The sequence below is a fragment of the Muntiacus reevesi genome, chromosome 7, assembly GCF_963930625.1.
Source record: "Muntiacus reevesi chromosome 7, mMunRee1.1, whole genome shotgun sequence".
NCBI lineage: Eukaryota > Metazoa > Chordata > Mammalia > Artiodactyla > Cervidae > Muntiacus > Muntiacus reevesi.
In genome coordinates, this window is record NC_089255.1 from 45,382,292 (window position 1) to 45,402,289 (window position 19,998).

At 41.7% G+C, this 19,998-nt stretch overlaps 1 protein-coding gene across 1 annotated transcript in view; it reads right to left on the reverse strand.

The window, feature by feature from the left end:
- RAB8B (RAB8B, member RAS oncogene family) overlaps positions 1-5,395 on the reverse strand; it is a 69,078-nt gene extending 63,683 nt beyond the window's left edge. The window contains exon 1 of the mRNA XM_065940941.1: positions 5,212-5,395. Within this exon, the coding sequence (XP_065797013.1) occupies positions 5,212-5,335 (124 nt within the window). The 5' untranslated portion in view covers positions 5,336-5,395. The remainder of the gene's footprint in view (positions 1-5,211) is intronic.
- Between the last annotated feature and the right edge of the window lie 14,603 nt (positions 5,396-19,998).

Genomic DNA, 19,998 nt, shown 5'->3' on the forward strand with positions numbered 1-19,998 from the left:
ATCCAAACCTATTTCCCTCCAGCATTTCTCAAGAGGATCCAAACAGTTTCAGTGCTGTTGCCAAGAGAACCTCCTCCCTGGTTTGCTGCCATGCAGAACAGCTGGCGAAGCTCTTTGTTAAAGTACACATATTCTTAAGACATGTCCAAGTCTGTCTCCAAGACTCAGTTTCCTACCTTAATTTGTTGAATGGTTTTTTGCATTCAGTAGAACACTAACTGAGGAGACGCGTTTAACCCTTCATGATCAGGTATTACACTCTTGAAACAGTGTCATTTTCAAAGCTATCACTTAGGTGGGAAGTCTACTGACACTCTGAAAGAACACAATGACATTAAACTAAGGTTTTACAGACAAAATGTTCAACTTGAAGTTGCCTGAAAGTGTTCCTTGCTCAGTTGTGTCTGACTCTTTGCGACCCCATGGACTATAAGCCTGCCAGGCTCCTTCCTCTGTCTATGGAATTCTCCAAGCAAGAATACTGGAATGAGGCCATTCCCTTCTCTAGGGGATCTTCCCGGCCCAGGGATTGAACCCACATCTCCTGCATTGCAGGCAGATTCTTCACTGTCTGAGCCACCAGGGAAGCCCTAAAGTTGCCTGGCCCTTGCATATTTTTGTTTGAGAGGTTGAAATCAAGCAAAACAATGATGAAAATCAAAATCAACTTGTACTACATATTTGGATTATGCTCAGCCAAATGCTGATATCATCTTGGATAAAAATGTAAATATGACAAAGTTTGTTTTTCGGTCAATAAGTCTTGATAAAAGTTTTGAATTGCTACCAACCAAAAACAGTATTTAATTGTAAGCTGGGGTCGGCAAACTCTTTCTGTGAAAGAACAGTTAGTAAATATTTTTAAGCTTTGTGGGACACATATGGTGTCTGCTTCATATTTCGTGTTTTGTGTTCATTTTTAATAACCCTTTAAAAATGTTAAACCATTCTTTGCTTGTGGACTGCACAAAAACAGGCAGGAGGATACATTTGGCCTGTGGGCCATAGTCTATAAACCCCTAAACAGAGAAAGTGGATCCAAGAAAAAAATGCCAGGGAATAAATTGTCTAAAAGCACTCTGATGGGACTAGACTGCAATTACCAGTACACTATTAATACAATGTCATTAGTTACTTTGCACTTGGAAGGAATTTTAATGGCAGGATGCACTTTGATTCCCTAACCTGAAACAACAGACATAGAAAGAAAGGGCAAAGGACAGTTAAAACATGCTGAGTTAGCCCATATAAACTTCTACAGGACTCTGAGTTGTTGTATTAGCACTTACTGTTTCCCTGAAGAGATACAACTGATCCAAACGGGAACACTTTAACTTTCCTCACATATAAGCAAATGTGCAAAACTGAATTCCTCCCTGGAAAAGATGGTAATTTGAATTTACAGCGGTGATCACACTGGTCAGAAACAGCAGCAGCTCAACTATGAGAAGCAATCCAGACTTGGGTTTGAGGTTTCACTAGAGATGCTTCTACAAGCATCTGATCAGCTGCGTGATCTTGACAGCATCAACCTAAGCTTGGTTTTCTTATTTATAAAACTGGGGCACGGATATCATGTAGATAATTTCTAAGGCTCTTTATGCTGTTCAACTATGACTATACTAAATAATAAAACCACTCAGGAAATACCCTAACAGGAAGAGGGGGGCTGGGCAGGGGAGAGACGGTAAAGGGAAGAAGCTGAGACTGTCCTGTTAGAAGACAGGGCTGCGTTTTCTCTGTTTTCCCAGCACCAGGTTCCGTACAGGCCATTCCAAGATGTCCCTCTGCCTTCGTATCAATATTAAAATGTACCCACATCCCATAGGTAATATAATTCAGAGAGACTGCATTACTGGCTCTTAGTTGTCTTCATGGTACATTTTACATACATTTAATTAACCGTTGATAATGATTATGCAATCCATGGGGTCACAAAGAGTCCGACATGACTTAGAGACTGAACAACAACAAAATGACTATGAAAGGGGCTTGAGGAGCAAATCAAAATTTCTTTTTTTTTTAATTAGTTGGAGGAAAATTTCTTTTTCAGTTCTTAAACATCTGAATTGAATGCAGGTTGGTTGTTGGTTCTAGGCACTGAACCTACAACTTCAAATGGATAAAACATCTCTACTCAATAGTTAAATATTATCTGACTGATACGTGAAGATTCCCAGCAAGTCAGTTGAAAGAAGCATACCCTCCACCAACCCCAAGAGCAGAAAGGAAAGGAGGGGAGCCAGGATATCAGAGAAGATACTAGAACCTTAGATACATGAAAGAAGAAAGTATCTGTGAGACAATAGTATCTATAATCAAAATGACTGTCTCCTTCCTTTCACGAAGGCAGAATCCCTATCAAAATAGGGTCGAGAGGTGGCAGATGTCCTTTTCTAAAACTACCTAAATTTTAATAAAGCAAATTAAGACAGTAAATGTAACTTCATGGGAAGAAACAGCTATTTATACATATCTCCTGAAACACACAACACACACACACAAACCCCAGGTATTAAGAAACAGATCTTTCCTGTGACGTAGACCTTATCAAGTTTTGTCAGCAATCATGTGGCAAATCTTTTCCAAACCCAGTCAGAGAAGCCCTGGAAACTTCCATGCTGAGGTGCCTCAAGAAATAATTGTGACTGGGAGGAGGTGGACCACCAACGCTCCCTTCAGCAACTTCAGACTACCTGGAAACCGGGGCGAAGACTGGGGGCATGGATATTCCTGCTAGAGATGCAGACCCTTCAAGCCTATGTTTGTGGTCAATGTGTGTGGAACATTTCACTAGAATGATGTTAACATTCACCTTATTTTCCTAACTTAACTTCAACTCCAAAGCATTAGGTTGCAGGTAACGTATTTTTTGTGCTGTTTGAAGGCACTGGGCTACCACTTCCTGTCAGAGCTCTTGGGGCTAAAAAAGAGGCATGGGATTTCCCCTCCTCCATGTCAACTGAAAACACAGCTCAGAGCCTCTTTTTATCACATCTACTCCATAGAAAATGCAAAGGCCAATATCATACATAAGATTCACCCCTTTAACGCCTCCCTCCAGGTCTAAACTTTTTCAGGATGCTCACTTTCCTGCAACCCTCCACAAAACCAAATTTCAATCATTAAAAAAAAATTCACGCAAGAAAGACTGTACTCCTTCAGAATAAAAAGTAATTTTTCAAAGCCACTATTGTAAAAGGAAGCAGACACCCTCACAGAAAAAGTGGGACAAAAATTAAGACCAAAAAAAGAGGAAACTAATAAAACTGTTACAAACAAGCAAAAGTCATGTAAGGAGCTTAACAGAAACAGCCTCAATGAGATGTAGTCACTTTCCATGCAGGAGGATGCTTCTGAGAGGTTTACTCACAGAATGGATCAAAGGCGACCTGCTTGACTTGTTAGAGACTGTCCTTTACCTTCGGGGCTTCAGTGTGCATTCAACAATGAAAAACGGTGATTTGGGGTTTTGACATGAGAACCAGCATCAAAAATTAACACCTTTTGGTGGCTACAATAGCTCCCATCAAATCTCTTAAGAATACACTTGAGACATGACATTTAAAATCTGCTTCCTCAGAAAAGAAAAAGTCCCACTCACGAATGACTGCCAAGAACTTGCAACTCAAACTTCCCTAAGCCCAGACATCATAACACCCAGGAGGTTTCAGGCCACTCAATCCATAAGAAAGATGCCAGAACAAACAAACCATAGCTTTTCCCAGTGCTTATACCCCAATACTCTTCTTTTATAAGTGATAAATTATCCTTAAAACATAACTCATTTCCATAGCACTAGCCCCCCTAATAATCCCAGCAATTCATGATGAAATACGCCGTTAGAACCATTTGAAAGATGCTTAAGTGAGCTGCTATGAGAAGCCATAACATCACCCAGACAACCAAGAGCTAAGATTCTTAAGGTGCTTAATTAACTGCAGCTATGATGTTAAGGTCACTTGGACAGGCAGCTTAAAACTAGCTCTGATTTGCTCTTCTTCAGTTTAGATTAAGTCTGAGATCTTGTTACCTGAACACAGTCTTCCAAAAGTAGGAAGGACAGCTCCCAGCCAAGACCAGAAAAATCAGAATCAACTGAAAGTAATTGGGGGGTACATTGCATGTTCTGATTCATTTAGCAAGTAATAATTAAAACGAAAAGGAAAATAAATAGAAAGCAGGCAGAATGTAAGATCAATTTCCCAGCTGAGAATTACTAAACCTTCAAGGCTAAGAATTTTAAAAATTGAGAAGTGCTGCTTTGCAGGAGAGAGTAAACCATATTTTCCTGATCATACCATTCCAAAAGTCACCAACCCTCCCAACGCCCATAACACTCCCAGAACAATTGAATGCTCCATAGACAGTATCTCATTATTAGTCACTTTTTGCTCTTTCTCCTGCACTTGATCCAGAGGGAGTAAAGAAAGAGAAATGGTCACCAGTACTCCCAGTAACTGGAGAAAGTTCTCCTTCCCATTTCCTCTCCCTTTCCCATCTTCTCTCGTCTCCGCCCCACCTCTTTACTGTATGTTTTGCTTTTCCTTTCTATTTCACACCCAGCTCTCCTTTACTTTTTCCAAGTATCCTCATTTCGTTCTCGGGTCCCCTTAACTCATCTACCTTTTCCTACAATTTCCTCATGGCATCTCTGACGAGACTTCTTGCAGCCAGGGTCCCTCTCATCCCTCAGCTCTCAATCACTCTTTCCTCCGAATTCCTTTCGGATTCCTGGGTTCTCCTCTAGCTTGTCCCTTGCGTCCTCTGTCCCTTTACTCCACGGACCTCCCATTCCCACTCCCCCAACCCTTCGTTTCCCCCTTCCATTTCCTTCCCCTTTCAATCCATTTCACACCCACTATCCCCTTCTCTTTCTCTGTGAGCTTTCCTGTGTCCCCCGACTCTGTCCCTCTAAGCCCCCTCCCTGTCACACCCCCAGCCCTCTCATTTCCCCCAATACCCCTAGTCCTTGTTCTTCTGGTTCCTCCTCCTCCTCTGCCCCCAAGTTCCTCCTTTCAACCCTCTCAGCCCCACGTCCTCACCGCCTCTCTCTCTCACGCCTTCACCCTTTCCCACTGTCCTCGCCGCCCAGCTGTCCCCGGGGTCCCCTCCCTGGGGCTCCCAAGTCCTCCCACCGCTCTCTCCCGGCCCCCTCGCACCCGCCCCCCATTTCTCACTCCCAGTCCCCGGCCGCAGCCCCTCCCTCACCGATGGTGGAGATGAAGGTGGTGTTGAAGGCGTCTTCGGAAAAGCGGAATAGCAGGCAGGTCTTGCCCACCCCAGAGTCGCCGATCAGCAGCAGCTTGAACAGATAATCATACGTCTTCGCCATCTTCTCGCTCCGGCCCTCTGACCGGGGAGCCAGAAGAGCGGCGAAGAGAGGCGGGGAGGGGGCCGCGGGCGAGGGGGCGTGCCCGCCGAGCCGCTGCTCGCCCCGCCTCTTACCCCGCCCCCTTCACCGGAGAAGGCCTGCGCGCCCCGCCCCGCGTGGCCAATCCACTGGGGTTTCGTAATCACCGCCGGCGCCCCAGTGTTTTATGGGACTCGTAGTTCTTGTGAGGCGCTTCGGGCGTGCCTTGGGCAGGCTGTCCCCGCGGCCCCAGAGGATAAAAGAGGATCCTCTCTAAGCTGGCTGACCCGACATTAGGCGTTTCCTCTACAGCTAGGCAGGGAGGCCGGGCTTCCAACTCTGCGTGTTGCGCCACCGGAACTTAACTTCGTCGTTTCTTTGTGTGCGGGCGCCTTTCAAATGCAGGACCTTGAAGGCTGAGTCCGCGGTTCCCGCATCTCTTCCACCGCGCCCCGGAGCTGAGATGCTTTCTTTCCTTCATGCTGCTGTGGCGCTGCCTGTGGATTATCTGCAGAGTGCCTTATCTGGCTTCTCCTCCAGTTCCGGTCCAGCACTACGTCTAAGCCCCCTCCCCTCCCTCAACCCCTCAGTTACCGAGCTTAAAAAGAATGATTGCCTTTCTCACTTGAATCCACTCCTATTCTCTTCTCCAAATCTCCAGAGCAGAGCTAAATATAGTGGGTATTTTAAAGGATCTACTGTGCAGACCGCTCCCCTCTTCCTGCAGGAGGATGGACAAAAAGAATCTGGGAATTGAAATCTGTGAGGCTTGTGCTTCAGGCATGTGCCTGATAAAACTGCAAGCATTCATTCGAGGCAGGAACTGACGGTGGGAATCTGGAGGGTAAGATTTGGATTTTGTCTCGGCTCAGCTGCTTAACAGCACATAGGCTTTCTGCACCTCAGTCTTCTCATCTATAAAATGGGTATAAAAAAGTGTTTCATACGATTGTAGGAAAATTAAGTGAGATACTGAATGTGAACCTACTTTGAAATCCTTAAGGCAATGTAGCAATGTTAGTGTTGATGGTTACCTTCTTCAGCCCTCTGTAGGCTGTCATTTTAATGGATAACAAATAGGGGAGAAGGAACATTCTGTTATACCCAATCTGTCATTTATTGTCTTGGACTATTATTTAACTGTTTTAAGGCCTCTTTCAGAAGCTAGGGGCAGAGACCCAGCCAGTGAAGGGGATTTAATGACTCAAGTAAATAACAAGGGCAAGTGAAAAGCTATGGAGGTCTGGGACCAAAAGCTTTATCCACTAGGTGTGTCTCTGTCTCTCATCTCTTCTATCTTCTAATTTCTAATATGTCAAATATGAACAAAAGCTCTTTAGAGGCCTCAGTAATTTTTAAGAGGATAAAAGGATCCTGAGGCCAAAATATTTGAGAACCACTGTCTATGGTTCTTTACTCTAAAGAAACACCTTTCTGGGAGGTTAAAGGTTATTAAGGGAACCAGTGAACTCAGCCATTAGTAGGCTAAAGAGAAAACTTGGACAGTTGGTTGAAGAAGGCAGCAGGTTTTTCTAAAACACATCTTGAGTGCCATGTGACTTCATATTCAATGCCAATGATATCACATTCTTAATCTTGTGAATTAAGAAAGAGGAGCAAATTCAATTGGCCCTAGTAACTACTTTCACCTTCTATGTGGAAAAAACAAAAACAATGAAATGTGTCATTGACACACTTATTGATCATACAATAGCCAGAGGGTTGTTGCTAATCTAATGTTTAATTTCTAGAGTCCACTTGATGGGAACAGATCTAAGAAGGTCAAAGTCACAGTTTATATCCCCTAATGAGGACAGATTCTGCCCTCAGGCACAGGCTGAGCCTCCTTGCCCCAGTCAGAGCACTTGGGCAAGTCCTGTGAACTGGGCCTCAGCCAGGTCTGAACAGGACTTCCCAGGTGGCACTAGTGGTAAAGAACCCACCGGCTAATGCAGGATACATAAGAGACACAGGTTTGACCAATGGGTTGGGAAGATGCCCTGGGGGAGGAAATGGCAACCCACTCCGGGATTCTTGCCTGGAGAATCCCATGGACAGAGGAGCCTGGCGGGCTGGGTTCACAAAGAGTTGGACAGGACTGAAGCAACAGCACAGCACACAGCGCTGAGCAAATGTGGACAGTTTAGTTCTATACCTTCTTCATTCTGGAAAAGAAGGGGAAAATCTTTAAGACCACTGGAATCCTCTTTCTTTTGCAAAATGTGAACTGATTAAAATAACTTTTAGTTCCACTACCTGCACACAACTGTTGGCATTCTCTCTGTGTATGAATAAGAACACACTGATCTGGCAAAGAACTTAAATTCATAAGAGAGGCTAGGGTTAGGAATTTTAAAGTCCCTAAGTTTCCTTAGGGGAATTTTGTTAATTTTTTTATCTTGTTTTCACTTCCTCGGTTTTTCTCTATTAGCAAGTGTGTATAACGTTGGGACTTTCTAGCTGGTAAGTCTACGCACCACCAAAATGCTTGAACTATGCAAGCATTTTGATATATGACACTACTTCAAGAAGTATCCAATTCTTTTCCTTTTGTGAATTATGAATTTTCGTATTTTGTATAATAACATGTTACTTAGAGATCAGATTTGGATGGTAGCAACTACTATTGAATCAAGGCACTTTGCTCAAAAGACTGGACAAGAAGTGTATTTGTAGAGCTGAAGGTTCCACAGGTAACAGGTTGCTGGCTGCCACTTTCTTTTCCTTCTCCAAGTGGCACATTGCTATGTTCTAAGAAAACCACATCAATACATTTTTTTTGCCAGTTGCCCAGTAATGTAAAATGCCACATCACTGCAGAACACTAGGCAGATCAGCACTTTCAAATTGATTCTGTAAATGTTTCTTGAAGCTCTTGATAAGGTTGATATGTACATGGCAGCTTGACTTACAGTAATCTAGCTGTCCAAGGAGTTTACCCTCTGTGGTTTTGGTCAGGCCAGCACTCTTTTTCTTCTTCATTTTGGGAAGCTGCTCCTCCCCCACTGGTGGCTGTGAATCATGGTACTTTACTCCTTCAGCCACAGAGATGGGCATATGGCCAGGCTGGGTCAAACTGAGTTCTTCCTCGTGAATTTTCTAACGAGGTGGGGTGATGCTGCTGAAAGGAGGTCTCTCTGATGGGAGGCCTGTGTGAGCTTCAGGCTAGTTGATCAGAGCTAAGTCCATCTTCCTCTGTTCTCTTGGTGCTGCGCTCCTCTGTTTACTTTGTTCTCAATCTGGCTTTCCTTATAGGAGCAAGCGGGACTGCCATGTTGCACAATTCCAAGAGCCATTATTCACTTCTTACACTAATTTATTCATCTTGGAGGTCTTTAACCCTCAAGAATCCACAAACAGGGGCTTCCCTGATGTCCAGTGGTTAGGAATATGCCTGCCAATGCAGGGGACATGGGTTCAGTCCCTGGTCGGGAACATTCCACATGCCACAGGGCAGCTAAGCCTGGTGCCACACGTATGGAGCCCAAATGTAGCAACTGCTGAAGCCTGCACTCCACAAGAGAAGCCCTCGCAGTCAGAAGCCCCTGCTCTCCACAACTAGAGAAAGCCCACGCAGCAACGAAGACCCAGCTGGTCAATAATAATTAATAAATATGTTTTAAAAGAATCTACAAACACATTCCTGAGGATCTGTGTGTACTCTAGGCAAATTTTCAAATTAATTCAAGCATTCTTTAACTAGTTTAAAATTGTTCCATGACACCTAAATGCAAGAAATGTCACCTTTCTTAACTGCTTAAGTGAAATTAAACTTGGCTGTGATCCCTACTTCTCAAGGACTGGCAAAACTGCTACCAAATATTATTGGGACTCTTCCTCCTCTTAATTGTATCCTACAAGAATCCAAGTGCTTATATGGTCCTGAAAAATTCGGGACAAAGAAACCTCTGGTCCTCTGCTGCACTCAGGCTGCTGATGCTTCTGTCCAGCCCCCCATGGATTCTGGTCCTCTGCCAGCTGAGCACAGCTGTCCCGGTGGGCTACAAAGATGTCCTTCATGGTGATTATTTTCACTGACTGATGACTCAGCCATCGAATAAGTTCTCTCTCTGTTATCTAACAGTTTGTGAACTTCTTTGTCTTCTCCCTTGAAAGTTGAGCCTTTTGAGGAAAGGGACATTGCTTATTTTTCACTGTGTCCCCAGCATGCCTAGAATGATACCTTACACATAGTAGGTACTCAGTTAAGTTGTTGAATGAATGAATGAACATCTGACTATTATGCCAGCCGTCTAGGGTTTTTTTGGCGGGGGTCATGCCATGTGGCCTATGGGATCTTAGTTCCCTGACCAGAGATAGAAACTGCACCCCCTGAAGCGGAAGCGTGGAGTCTTAATTACTGGACCACCGGGGAAGTAAGTCCTCAGTCTAGGTACTTTTTAAAAACATTTGGGACACCTTCACTTATACTAAGACCTAGGTATTTTTAGCTTCACCAATACCTTTCTGGTTGCCCTCTACCTTGTATTTGTATGTTATTCACTCTGTAAGAGTAATATTTATTGTTGTATTTAAAAATAGGTGTGATTATATATTATTTCTCTAGGTTGTCAAGATCATATTGAATGATAACGCCTCAAAAATATCAATTTCTCTTATCTACTGTGTGTCATCTGAAAACATTCTGTTTGTTTAGTGATAATCCAGTGGGATAATTCTATAATTATCTTCATCAGAGAGGGACACACTGTACTCTTTCCACCCACTGATGTTTCCTGAGCAATCACTGGTTGAAAAATGTCCACTTAAAGAAATAGTCATTAAGCTCACACTATGAAACCAGCTCAGCAAGGCCTACCTGGAGGATTCAAAGGTATCTATCATGTGGTCCCTGCCCTTGGTTTGCTTCCCACGTAATTGAAGGGAGCTCCCACAAGTGAAAAGTTTAATGATGAATGGGAGGCAGATATCTGGTTGACACACACTTCATTTATTCTGATAGATCATGTGTCCATTCTAATTGGTTGGCTTTAATTCTGATTGTTTAGACATTCAATCTGATTGGTCAAGTGTTCATGCCAAATGTTAAATATTTTACATATCACCACTGAATGTAAAACTTAAATAAAAATGACACGATAATGCTGAAAAATGACTACATGAAATTTACTCCACTATAAGGTGGATTGGAAGAAATCTATTATAGTACAGCTTATATTATTTCTTTTCTAATAGTAAAGTTTTCATTAGCCTAGGCATTGCTATATAGTATTTTGTGTCAAGTAAGGTACATATACAGTAAGTACTCTGTGTTTGGGGTCGAGGTTCTTGTTCTAATGAGTGATTCAATAATGCTTTATGAAACGAACTCTAAAATGGACTTTGATCTAATGCTAATGGTAAAGTCAAGATGTGCTGAAACTCATAGTCAGCATCATAACAGATATTGAGATACATATGGCAGTAAATAATAGAATACTGAGTGACTTAAATAATAAAAATGTTTACGTGGACTTCCCCAGCAGTTCAGTGGTTAAGACTCCACACTTCCACTGCTGGGGGCGCAGGTTTAATCCCTGGTAGGGGAAATTTCAGGATTCTGAAAACAATCCCCCAAAATCAAAACAAAACCAAAAAATTTACTTAATCACATTCTAAAATAATCAGATCTAGAACGAGTGACAGGTGAGTAATCCAATAGATCAGATGACATGCCTGGAACCTGGTTTCTCTCTCTTGGTTTCTTAGTAATGCTTCCTCAAAGGAACACTTATTTCAACAGGCCAATCCCATGTTGTTGCAGAATGTTTTCCTGAAACTCCTGGGACTCCTTGATTCAAAGAGAGCAGAAGGTAAAGAATCGTCTTTCTTAGGAGTTCAAATACCCTGGAATTCAGTTCCACGGGCCCTGACTACTCTTTTGTGAACTGATCCTAGGGTCCAAGAGAATGGCGTATACCAGCTGGCTTAAGTAATTCAAGCTGAGTATTGGGTCAAACTTACCCTAAATCACAAGGTTCTGTTAGAAATAGGGAAGACAGGAGGCAACAAGGCTATAGAAGCAACCAATGAAAACTAATACTTGTTTCAGTGTCCAATGCATATAGGTATTTATATCATGTTTGGTTATATTAGAGTTTCTGGAGAGGTCAGGGGGCTGAATCCAGGAAAATTCTGACTTGTCATTCTCTTAAACAGATGGATTGATGCTGAACTGGGAAAAAGAGGCAAGAAAGAAACAGTGTTTCTGTGAGGAAGGGATGGGTGCCTAAAGTCAGAATTAACATAGGCATTTAGACGCCTGCTACCTTTTCTATCCCACTTCAGCAACCAGCTAAGGCTATGCACTTTGGGAGCCTTGAACTTTCTAAATTCTCTGTCAGACCCTGACAAGCCTGTCCTGAGAGTTTGTAATGGAGGGAGAATTGGACAAAGCATCAGGTGACCTAGTTCTGCCACTAACGAGTTCTATGACCTTAAACAAGGACAACGACCCTTCTGTACCTCAAGTTACTCTTTGTAAAATGAAAAAGGCTGGACTAGAGAATCCCTTTCTGTCTATAAAATCCTTTGACTCATGAACCCAAGCTCCTAACAGATCTTAGGACTAAGATCTGCCCTAGGGGTTCTGGTTTACAGACTTTGGTCTCCAAGGCCAACCAAACACCGTAGTGAATTTGAGATTTATCAACAGGCCTAGCAGGTCCCTTGGAGGCCAGGCAGAGTGTGGTATTGGGAAAGGAGCCCAAGACACCTAGCTCCTTATTCTAAAGAGCACTCAATCCACCCCATGACTCAGTTATCAGTACTCCTCTCTCTTCAAGGAGCGCAGTCTCAGTCCTTTCTGTGATGGCAACAAGTTACTGGGTTGCCAACAATTTATTGGGTTGTCAACCTGCAGGATGAAGAGAATGAAATTCTGTTTTGTATTTTGAGTCATATTCAATAAGATGCCTGCCTAAAATTCCTACTTAATATTGATAATCATTTCCTGAATAACCTTACACAGACTTCTCCCTGCCACCCTAATTTAACAGCAGTAAGGGCTTATAAATGGAATTAGTTAGGGAGCTATGAATACTCCCAAACCTATAATAAAACACTGTTTCTCTCTTGAAATTCATTGCTCTTGCTGTTCAGGAAGAATTAATATGGAATCAAGCAGATCTCTTTGATGGCTCATTTTTAAGATTTACAATTATAAATTATGGTGACAATCTAATAGAATGCTGAGAAATAAGACTAGGTAGGTGATTCTTTCGGGCCAGGATGAATATTCAGATTAAGAAGAACTGCTAATGAAATCCCAATCACATAGTAATTTCCCCCCTATTACTTTCTGGAACTCAAGTAGCTATATGGCCTAATTAGGCCTGTTTGGGGGGATTATCACAACATTTTATTTCTGCAATGAATGGCATCGTTTAATATTCATTGAGGGTTTTACAGAACAGAGAGGTTTCCATATGTCTCTAGAGCAAAACATTTGTGTTTGCCATCTGCTACTCAAGAGTAGTTCTGTAGAAAAAAGAATGCAAATCACTTGGTTCTTTAATTACTTTGGGGTTAGGCTATACTATAACTGGGACTGTGGGACAGCCAAGTCATTGCTTCAAGAATACTGTTGTTTACTCAGCCACCAACTCAAAGGACTCTTTTCAAGCAAATGGCATGAAAAGAAATTGAAGCCTAAAATTATCTCTGTCCTTTTAAGTAGTCAAAGACCATTGTGAAATGATGTGTGAGGCTTTTTAAAGTTGGCATTAAGGAGACACTATCCAAAGCACTGGACGCTGAGGTCAGTATAGCAAACATCAGTTCTCTTTTCTTATTCCTGACACCAACGGAATATATGACTCAATACTTAAAAAAAAAAAAAAATTCAAGGATCTTGAACTTAATATCAAAAAAGGTAATTTACTCTTGGTCACCCAGGAGCTAATTACCCTGACTTTGGACTCAGTGCCACTTGCTTCTCCCTCTCCCGTTCTCATTAGCTTCTTGAATTGTGATAACTGTCTGCTCAATAGTATCTCCACTGGCCTATGGATGCACACCGTTAGTTTTGCTTAATCAAGAGTAACTTCAAAGAACAGAGTTTAACCAAACTGGAAACCCTGGAGCTTCCAGGTTACTTGTAGATTTCAATAACTGATCCTTTTTCTAATGCTTCTCACAGTAGTTTCATTCACTGCGGTTTTTAGCATATAGAATGTGAATGTGAAAAACTGGCAAATGAAAGGGACCTCGTTTGGCCACTGACTTGCTATGAGATGCTAAACTCATAGGACCTCTGATTTCTAAGGCTACTTTCTGCTTTAAATTGCTATAAAATCAGTGAGTTTAAGAGATCGTTTATTCTAATGTTTCCAAAGTTTGTACCTCAGAATACTGAGTGAATCAGCAGATGTTAGTAGGTGAAACTAGAAGAGAGAGTTTCATGGTCAAACTCGTTTGAGAAATGCTATTGGAAGGTACAGCTTGTCAGAACCCTTCCTAGGCTGACGCGCCCTGTGACTGCACCGCTGGGTGTGGTGGGCAGCTTGCCCTGTTGTGCTGCTCCAGGCCACTTTTTGAAGAAGTGTCTTATGGAACCCGTGGCTTCCCTGGTGGCTTAGCAGGAAAGAATCTGCCTGCAATGCAGCAGATGTGGGCTTGATTCCTGGGTCAGAAAGATCCCCTGGAAAAGGAAATGGCTACCCACGCCAGTATTCTTGCCTGGGAAACCCCACGGACAGAGGAGTCTGGCGGGCTACAGTCCATAGGGTTGCAGAGAGTTGGACACAACTGAGCAACTACAGAACAACTTATGAGACCTGTATGTTTTGCAGAATATAATTTGGGAAACTCTGATGTAATCAAAAGCCTTAGTCTTAGTGATGAAAATCAGCATGTTTACAGGAAGCTGTCAAGAAAGGAGGCAGCGACCATTACCAGAGTGCCCGACACATTGGAGTGAGAACACTGCCCTGCCTCCTGGGCTTCTCCTGATTCCAGGGCAGGGCTCTCTCATGCCTCCTCTGTCACCATCACACCCACAGAAAGGTCAGCCAAGGGTGGGGGCACTGCAATGGCTGTTCCCTCCCTGCCTTCGGCTGCTGCTCTACCCTCAAGTCATGGGGGGACTGGCAGATACTGTAGTAACTGAAATAAAAATCATCTTAGGTGCAGGAGCAAATTCACCCAGAATTCTGAAAGCACAAAAAACTACATCCTTAAAGGAACACTCTGGATGCCGTTTTGCAAGGGGGGAAAAAAAGGCAAATATCAAGTAATTAAGCTAACATTCTCACATTCTTTCTTTTCTGTTATTCTATATTTTAAGTGAGTTATAGGATGTGTTAGACTGTCAGATCACTCCCAGGCTAATTTATTACAGTGACATCTAAAGTTCTGTAAAATGATCTGCACAATAAAATGGTTTTAAAGATGAATTATTTACACTTCTCTAGGGCATGAATTATATTCACATTGTATCCCTAATGACTAACACAGGGCTTGGCATGTACCAGGCACATAGCGATAAATATGTCTGTGTTAATTAGTAAATTATAATCTGATGATTAGGCTTTAATAAATAATGGTAATAATATATTAATGGTACTAATGATGTCCTAGTTTTCAAACATTTCCTTGTCCTGGCTAAGGTTGATGAACAGAAGCTAGTTAACACTCCTTATTTGTAACCTAATATTTTCATAAACAGTTGCACTGTGATGTGATGCTTCTTTTAGGCAGTAATAAATGTGATCTCTTCTGTATTTGACTTTGAGACACATGCACACAGACTTAGAACTGGAATGAGTCAGTAGACGTCAAGTTCTGTCTTCTAGTCATTACTGAATTCTGCTTTCGGTTACTTGGCCCATATTAAACATCTCCAGAGAAAATACACATAATAACAAGCCTGAAGAAATGTGTGATCCCAGAGGGTCTTCTGAGTCATCATAGGATTAAGTCATGTTGCTAAATTATAGTCTGTGTTCTATACAGTTGACCCTTGAACAACATGGGCTTGAACTGCATGGGTCCACTTACATGTGGATTTTTTTCAGTAAGTATCCAAAAATATATATGTAGAACATCCTGTGCAAGACTTGAAGGGAACAGCCTATCCTTACATAAGCATGAGGTGAATGATATTTAATAACGTTAGTTTCTGGTTTTACTTAATTTTAATTTTTTACTTTTTAGTTGCAGCATGCAAACTCTTAGTTGAGGTGTGTGGGATCTTTAGTAGCGGCAGGTGGGATCTAGTTCCCTGACCAGGGGTCAAACCCCGGTTCCCTGCATTGGTAGTGTGGAGTCCTAGCCACTGGACCACCAGAAGTCCCTTCTTATTATTTTATAATTTTGCTTTCAAAGAATTACAGGACTGTGTAGTATGCCTCTCTTTCCCTCCCTCTTTCTCTGTCTGTCTCTCTTCGTGTTACTGGAGAAATTGCACATCAGCCTATCACCACAGGTAAGTGTTTTTTGTTTGTTTGTTTGTTTTGTTTTAATATTGGGACTTCCCTGGTAGATAGGTGGCTAAGACTACACATTCCCAATGCATGGGGCTTGGATTTGATCCCAGGTCACAAAATTAGATCCCACATGCTGCAGTTAAGAGTCTGCATGCTGCAACTGAAAAAGATCCCACATGCAAAGGGGAAGGACATCAGAAGAAGGAGTTCCCCATCTCAGGAGAAGGAAGGCCCAAGCTTAACCCTCTTCATTTCAGCTCCTGGTAACCAAAAAAGAAAGTGATGGAGCCTGAGGCTCCTCACCTGGTTCCACAAAACAACATCCTGATCTCCCCTGAGAAGTCCAGGGTTACTTTAGAAGTAGCAGGGAGCAAATTGAATTTTTGTTAGATGCTGGAGCCAGATTCTCAAAGTTGACAACCTCAATAGAGAATGCAACATCAAAGAGGAAAGATACCAGGAAATATTGTCCTAAAAACTGGCCAACCTAGGGCTCTTTTGACATCCTAAAACTGGGCTATACATATGCAGTTAGTAAAAAACCAACTTTCTATAAGGAACTTGTTTCTTTGAGATGTAAATGTTCTACCCAGGCTCTCAGGAACTTTTATCTGGACCATTTTTAATTCCTGGGACTGAAAGAGAGAAAAGAACTTTTCAAACTTAAGAAGAAAACTATGACATCTTTGTGTCTATATGAATGTATATATATGTTCATTATAGATATGATATGTCTACCTCCAGACAGTATTATCAAAAGTAATTTGTGGATGAGCTCTATGTGATTGGCTGAAAGGAAATTAAGCACTTAGAAAAACTCTCACAGATGTTAAGGAAACTGGCCAGAATGAATTTCAGGTTCACATGATCTAGGAAATAGTTTCTATAATATCAATATCTGGTATTGAAGCCAATTTAAGTTTGGCTTAATTTAAAAACTAAATTAAGTTAAATGAACCTTAGTTTCATTTGAAACTAAAATAAGTTAAATGAGAATTCATTGACTACCTAGATCATTTCAAATAGGATAAATACTGGAACAGTAATTGCTGGCAGGTCTAAGTTTACCTACTTCTACCTTCTTATCAGAGAGAAACTGAAGATGCTTGGGTTTATTAAACACGTATTCTGTACCACATTGGTGAAAGAAATTTCATTATGAGAAAATGTGTTTCTAGAGATTATGGATTGTGTTCAGAAGTTTTCCAAGTGGGAAATACTTGCTTCTTGGTTCTCACTGGAGATTAAGGTTTCTAAGGGTTAATATTATATGTAATTAAGGATTTCCCTGGTGACTCAGATGGTAAGGCATCTGCCTACAATGCGGGAGATCCGGGTTTGATCCCTGGGTCGGGAAGATCCTCTGGAGAAGGAAATGGCAACCCACTCCAGTACCCATGCCTGGAAAATCCCATGGATGGAGGAGCCTGGTAGGCTAGAGTCCATGGGGTCACGAAGAGTCGGACATGACTGAACAACTTCACTTCACTTCATATGTAATTAAAGCTACTAAGATAATAAAGAAAACAGTTCAGTATGCCAGGATAGTAGGATGTGGGTTTTCAGTAAAAAAAAGTGTGAGGAATGGAAATGTATTTTGTTAAAAGAAAAAAAAGGGGGGAGGGGATTTCCCTGGCGGTCCAGTGGCTAAGATTCTGTGGTCCCAATACAGATTTCTCAAGAGGCAGGTCAGATGGTCTGGTATTCCCATCTCTTTCAGAATTTTCCACAGTTTATTGTGATCCACATAGTCAAAGGCTTTGGCATAGTCAATAAAGCAGAAATAGAGGTTTTTCTGGAACTCTCTTGCTTTTTTGATGATCCAGCGGATGTTGGCAATTTGATCTCTGGTTCCTCTGCCTTTTCTAAAACCAGCTTGAACATCTGGAAGTTCATGTATTGCTGAAGCCTGGCTTGGAGAATTTTGAGCATTACTTTACTAGCGTGTGAGATGAGTGCAATTGTGCGGTAGTTTGAGCATTCTTTGGCATTGCCTTTCTTTGGGATTGGAATGAAAACTGACCTTTTCCAGTCCTGTGGCCACTGCTGAGTTTTCCAAATTTGCTGGCATATTGAGTGCAGCACTTTCACAGCATCATCTTTTAGGATTTGAAATAGCTCAACTGGAATTCCATCACCTCCACTAGCTTTGTTTGTAGTGATGCTTCCTAAGGCCTTTAAGTGCTCTGTATTTGCTTTTGAAGTCTTTTGCCATTTTAGGTAAATGAATAAGTACTGCTTCACAGTGACCTGTGGTCCTATTTGACCAAGTGTCTTGAAAACTTTTTGATATTTTTATAAAATCACCAAATATCAAATTCTTTTTGTCCATACTGCAGGGCTTTCAGATCTTAGTTCCCCAACCAGGGATCAAACCTGTGTCCCCTGAGGTGGAAATGCAGAGCCTTAGCCACTGGACTTCCAGGGAAAGTCCCCCAAATATTAAATTCTAACTGAAGTTCTTTTGACCTCCGGCTAACTGCGATGTTTCAGAGGAATCCTGAAGGATCTTAGAGAGATATATTAAATTAAATATGATAATCTGATATGTTAAATTACATGGGAAGTGCTGTCAAATAAGTGATAAGCCATCTGAGGTTATATTATAGGAATGTGTTCAGTTGCTCAGTCATTTCTGACTCTTTGTGATCCTATGGACTGTAGCCCACTAGGCTTCTCTGTCCATGGGATTCTCCAGGGAAGAATACTGGAGAGGATTGCCATTTCCTCCTCAGGGGATCTTCCCAACCCAGGGATTGAGCTTGAGTCTCCTGTGTCTCCTGCATTGGCAGGTGGATTCTTTACCATATCGTAGGAATAAATATTATGAATATATGATTAACACAGACATTCTAGAAATTATACATTTCTGAACTTTGGCTATGTCCTGGTATAATCATGCTATAGTTTTAGTTGCTATCTTAAAATGTTGTATGTGAAAACAGTAACAAAGTTTCTTTGTCAATTACATTGTAATCAGGTGCGAATCATGTCTTTTTAAGTCCTTTGCCATTTATAGACAGTTATTGTTATACTTTGATATTTTGCAAAAGTGCTTCATCTTCAAGAAGATTCTTAGGAAGAAATTTTTGAAAAGTATAGGTCTCTGATAAATTTCAGATCATACCATTGAACTAGGTAAGAAATTACAGAATCCTAATGAAAACCTATCTAGGTTTAGGTTGACAGGTTTTCATTAGGATTATTTAATTTCTTACCTAGTTCTAGATAGCATATTAAAAGGCAGAGACATTACTTTGCCAACAAAGGTCCGTCTAGTCAAGGCTATAGTTTTTCCAGTAGTCATGTATGGATGTGAGAGTTGGACTATAAAGAAAGCTGAGTGCAGAAGAATTGATGCTTTTGAATTGTGGTGTTGGAGAAGACTCTTGAGAGTTCCTTGGACTGCAAGGTGATCCAACCAGTCCATCCAAAAGGAGATCAGTCCTGGGTGTTCATTGGAAGGACTGATGTTGAAGCTGAAACTCTAATACTTTGGCCACCTGATGCGAAGAACTGACTCATTTGAAAAGACCCTGATACTAGGAAAGACTGAAGGCGTGAGGAGAAGGGGACGACAGAGGATGAGATGGTTGGATGGCATCACCGACTCAATGGTCACGAGTTTGGGTAAATGACAGGAGTTGGTGGTGGACAGGGAGGCCTGGCATTCTGCAGTCCATGGGATCGCGGAGTTGGACACGACTGAGTGACTGAACTGAACTAAACTGAATGAAAACCTGATGGCTTCATAAACATAAACCCATTGTTAACAAAATGGGTCAGTTACTGAGTGAACTGAAGAATATGGTTATAATTTTTAGGGTTTTTGTCTAAAATATTACTGGCTTTAATCTGTGTTTTCCAGACATAATGATATGCTCCCTCTCAAGCTAATTATGACTAACAGCAATTTGGTAAATTACACCTTTGGAAGTAAAACAGAAACATTTATCTTTTCTCTCTACTTGATTCCTCCAAAAATTAGAAATCCTCAAGTTTCCAGCAGCTTTATCAGGTAAACAAGGAAGGCCACCTCCTAACGGATGCAGGAAACTCAAGGTATTTTGGAGACCTTGAAAATAGTGGAATTCACTCAAATCTGTAGATGTTGCAGGTGAAATCTGTGACAGACCCACAGAATGGCTTTTCTGGCTTTGAGAAATCTTTCAACATTTCAATCTGAGATCCCTTATGAAAAGCTCCAACCCAACCAAC